This window comes from Alligator mississippiensis, chromosome 1 (assembly GCF_030867095.1).
Source record: "Alligator mississippiensis isolate rAllMis1 chromosome 1, rAllMis1, whole genome shotgun sequence".
NCBI classification, from domain to species: Eukaryota; Metazoa; Chordata; order Crocodylia; family Alligatoridae; genus Alligator; species Alligator mississippiensis.
Genome location: NC_081824.1, coordinates 481,706,906 through 481,710,342, shown reverse-complemented (window position 1 = coordinate 481,710,342; position 3,437 = coordinate 481,706,906). Strand labels below are relative to the sequence as shown.

At 49.8% G+C, this 3,437-nt stretch overlaps 1 protein-coding gene across 1 annotated transcript; it reads right to left on the bottom strand.

The window, feature by feature from the left end:
* Window positions 1–763: 763 nt before the first annotated feature.
* On the bottom strand, window positions 764–1,717 carry LOC132249572 (olfactory receptor 52M1-like). Its single transcript, XM_059724957.1, has one exon. The coding sequence runs from the start codon at window positions 1,715–1,717 to the stop codon at window positions 764–766; it is 954 nt and encodes a 317-aa protein (XP_059580940.1).
* Window positions 1,718–3,437: the final 1,720 nt, after the last annotated feature.

The window sequence follows — 3,437 nt, the reverse complement described above, 5'->3', positions numbered from 1 at the left end:
GTGCAGAACTGGGCAGAAGCAGCATTTGGAGGTCATTGTCATCAGCAATCCCTCAATTTGAGGTTGATTTCTACCATGGCTGACTGATGGGTCTGGAGGTGACTGAAGAGTCCAGTCCTTGAGCCACAGATCTGTCCACAGAAGTTGCAGGTCTTTCTAGAGGGAAGAGTAGGTTTCAGGATGGGGAGCCTTTCCTTTTCCTTCCTCTACTCTCTTTTCTCTGCTTTGAGGGCAAGACACATTATCTCAAAATGGGCTGTTGCTTGGTTGAGGTTGTGGCACCATTGGAGTTGGTTGACAGCAAGCTCTTCCCAACTCTTGATGTCGGCATCCCTTTTCTCGAGAGGTGTCTTCAGTGTGTCCTTGTAGCATTTCCTCTGGCCTCCGTGAGACCTTTTGCTCTTACTAAATTGGGAGTAGAGCTCTTGTTTTGGGAGGCAAGAGACAGGCAAACAATATCTGGTCCAGCAAAGTTGGTGCTTGAAGATCACCAACTCAATGCTGGTAACATTGGCTTCAACAATGACACTTGCATTTGTGCAGAGATCTCCCCACTGGAAGTGGAGGATTTTTGGGCGGCATCATTGATGATACCTCTCCAGACTCTTTAGATGACAATGGTTGATCACCCACGTTTCACATCCGTAGTGGAGAGTGGAGATGATGACTGTGTTGTAGATGTGGATCTTGGTCTTTCCAGAGACTGCAGTAGATAAAGACATGCTGAAGCAATTTCTCAAAGAAGGTGCTTGCTTCCTGGTGTTCAGAGGAAGTGTTTCCTGGGACACAAGAGCTTGAGCACCCTGTGCCGTATCTTCTTGGTCCTGGCACCATACACTATGGGGTTGAGCATGGGCGGCACAAGGAGGTAGAAGTTGGCTAGCAGGATGTGAATGTGAGGAGACACATGCCGCCCAAAGCGGTGCGTCATGGATGATGCCACAATGGGTGTGTAGAAAGCCAAGATGGCACAGAGGTGGGAGACGCAGGTGCTGAAAGTCTTGAGGCGGGCATCAATGGAGGCAAGCCGGAGGACGGCTCGCAGGATCATGAAGTAGGACAGGAGGATGACAAGCGAGTCCATGACCAGCACTAAGAAGCCAATGGCCAAGCCATAGAGGTTGCTGATGGTGATGTCTTCACACACCAGCATCACCACAGCCATGTGTTCGCAGTAGGAGTGGGCAATGACATTGGTCCGGTAGCACGCGTACCGTGTGGTGAGCAGGGGCAGAGGGAAGATGTACAGTACTCCGCGGGTCACGGCTGCAAGCCCAATAGCCATGATGATCGCATTGGTTAGGATGGTTTTGTGTCTCAAGGGCTTGCAGATGGCCACATACCGGTCGAAGGCCATGGCCACGAAGATCCCAGACTCTATGGTGGAAAAGGAGTGAATGACGAACATCTGGAGGAGGCAGGCACTGAAGCTGATTTCCCAGGTGTTAAACCAGAAGATGCTCAGCAGCTTGGGGATGGTGGAGGTGGAGAGGACCAGGTCAATGATGGCCAACATGGAGAGGAAAACGTACATGGGCTCATGCAGGCTCTGTTCTGTCTTGATGATGAAGAGGATGGTGCAGTTCCCCAGGAGGGCAATGACATACATGGAGCAGAAGGGGACCGAGATCCACATGTGCAAGGATTCAAGCCCGGGGATGCCAACAAGGAGGAATGTTGCAGGGTTGAAGCAGGAACCATTGAAGGGTGACATCATGTATGCTCATCATTGGAAGGTGTTTCAGGAGGTGTTTCCTGCCCTGCAATGAGAGGCAATGTCTGCTGGTTATCAGTGACTGCATTGCTCTCCGAAGAGCCTCAATGTCGGGTAGAAACTTCAATTGGTGAGGTTTTATTCACCAAGGCGCCCCCGGGGGTTACAAGAAATAATGGGCACAAGCTAGCAGAGAGCAGATTTAGACTGGACATTAGGAAGAACTTCTTCCCAGTTCGAGTGGCCAAGGTCTGGAACGGGCTCCCAAGGGAGGTGGTGCTCTCCCCCTACCCTGGGGGTCTTCAAGAGGAGGTTAGATGAGTATCTAGCTGGGGTCATCTAGACCCAGCACTCTTTCCTGCTTATGCAGGGGGTCGGACTCGATGATCTATTGAGGTCCCTTCCGACCCTAACATCTATGAATCTATGAACTTATCGGAGTCCCCTCTGATGCCTGATACACAGCAAGCTTCTCTTTCCACAAAGTTCAGCGAAGTCAGGCATCCCTGAACAGCACTGTCCAAAGGGTACCAGGAAGGACCCTGGAATACAGTACTTGGGCTCCTCGAGGTCCACAGGCCCACTGATCTAGGCAACAGCTAACTAATCCTTTTCACAGAGCTGTATCTTCCTTCTGAATGGTTTCCAGATATTCCAGCCAATTTAAAGCTTCTGAACGGTTCTGATAACGTACAACTACTCACATTCCTTTTACTTCAACTGTCCTCAGACTGACCAATTGGAGTACAAGCTTTGCATTCCTTTGATTAGGTACTTCTAACTAGGCCACAAGGCCTTACTACTTCAAGGCTTTGCTAAATTTACTAGGCCTTACTTTATACAAGGCCTCACTACATCTTAAACTTGAATTAGACTTTTAGCGACAACATATAGCTTAATATCTAAACAAATACAGAAAAATACTCAGTCTAATCTTCATAGAGCCTTCAGCAAGCACCTTTATCACATAGACATAATTTCAGCTGTCACATTCCACCCCTTGCTTGCTGAAGCACTATGATGGCTACAATTGAGATGCTAAAGCCACATGCGCTACATCAGGAAACGGGGAGGGATCTATAAATTTAACTTGCATAGCATGAACAGATTTACAACAACAACGATTAAAACACCATTTAGCTGTTGCCACTAGGGCAATGCAGAATACTGTGCAGGCTGGGAGCGGTCCGAGGCCCTCGGGGGCGCACGGCGGGCTGTGGCCAGCAGCCCGGACACACCGGGTCAGGGAATGCAGGCGGCGCGCTAGAATTAGGCACGGAAGCTTAGCGGTTGATTAAAGATTATTTTACTTACACCAAAGATGGTCGCGGTGCAGGCAGGAAAACTTGCTTGAGTTGCGGTTACAGACAGAAAAGAAGAGAGGCGGACTAGAGTTCCTTCCATGCGAACCTTCTAGCCCAATCCGGTTGAAGGCTCTAAACCACAAGCCCGTCATGTCAACTGAAGAAAATAACTCGAAGCAGAGAGCTCTGAATACACTCACATGAAGTCTGCTAGGCTCCGTGGAACTTGCGCGCAGGGAAGGGGTTCGTTGAGGGATCGTTCGGTGACGGGGAGAGGCTAGAGGCTGATCAGACCCCCATAGCCTTCTTAAGGTACACGCACTGGGTCCGATAGGCTCCGCAGCGCTTAGAGTGCTTCACAAGACGTGAAGCCCTCCTCTTTCTCTTTTTCTCTCTCCAGATGGTTGTGGAGTCCTCCA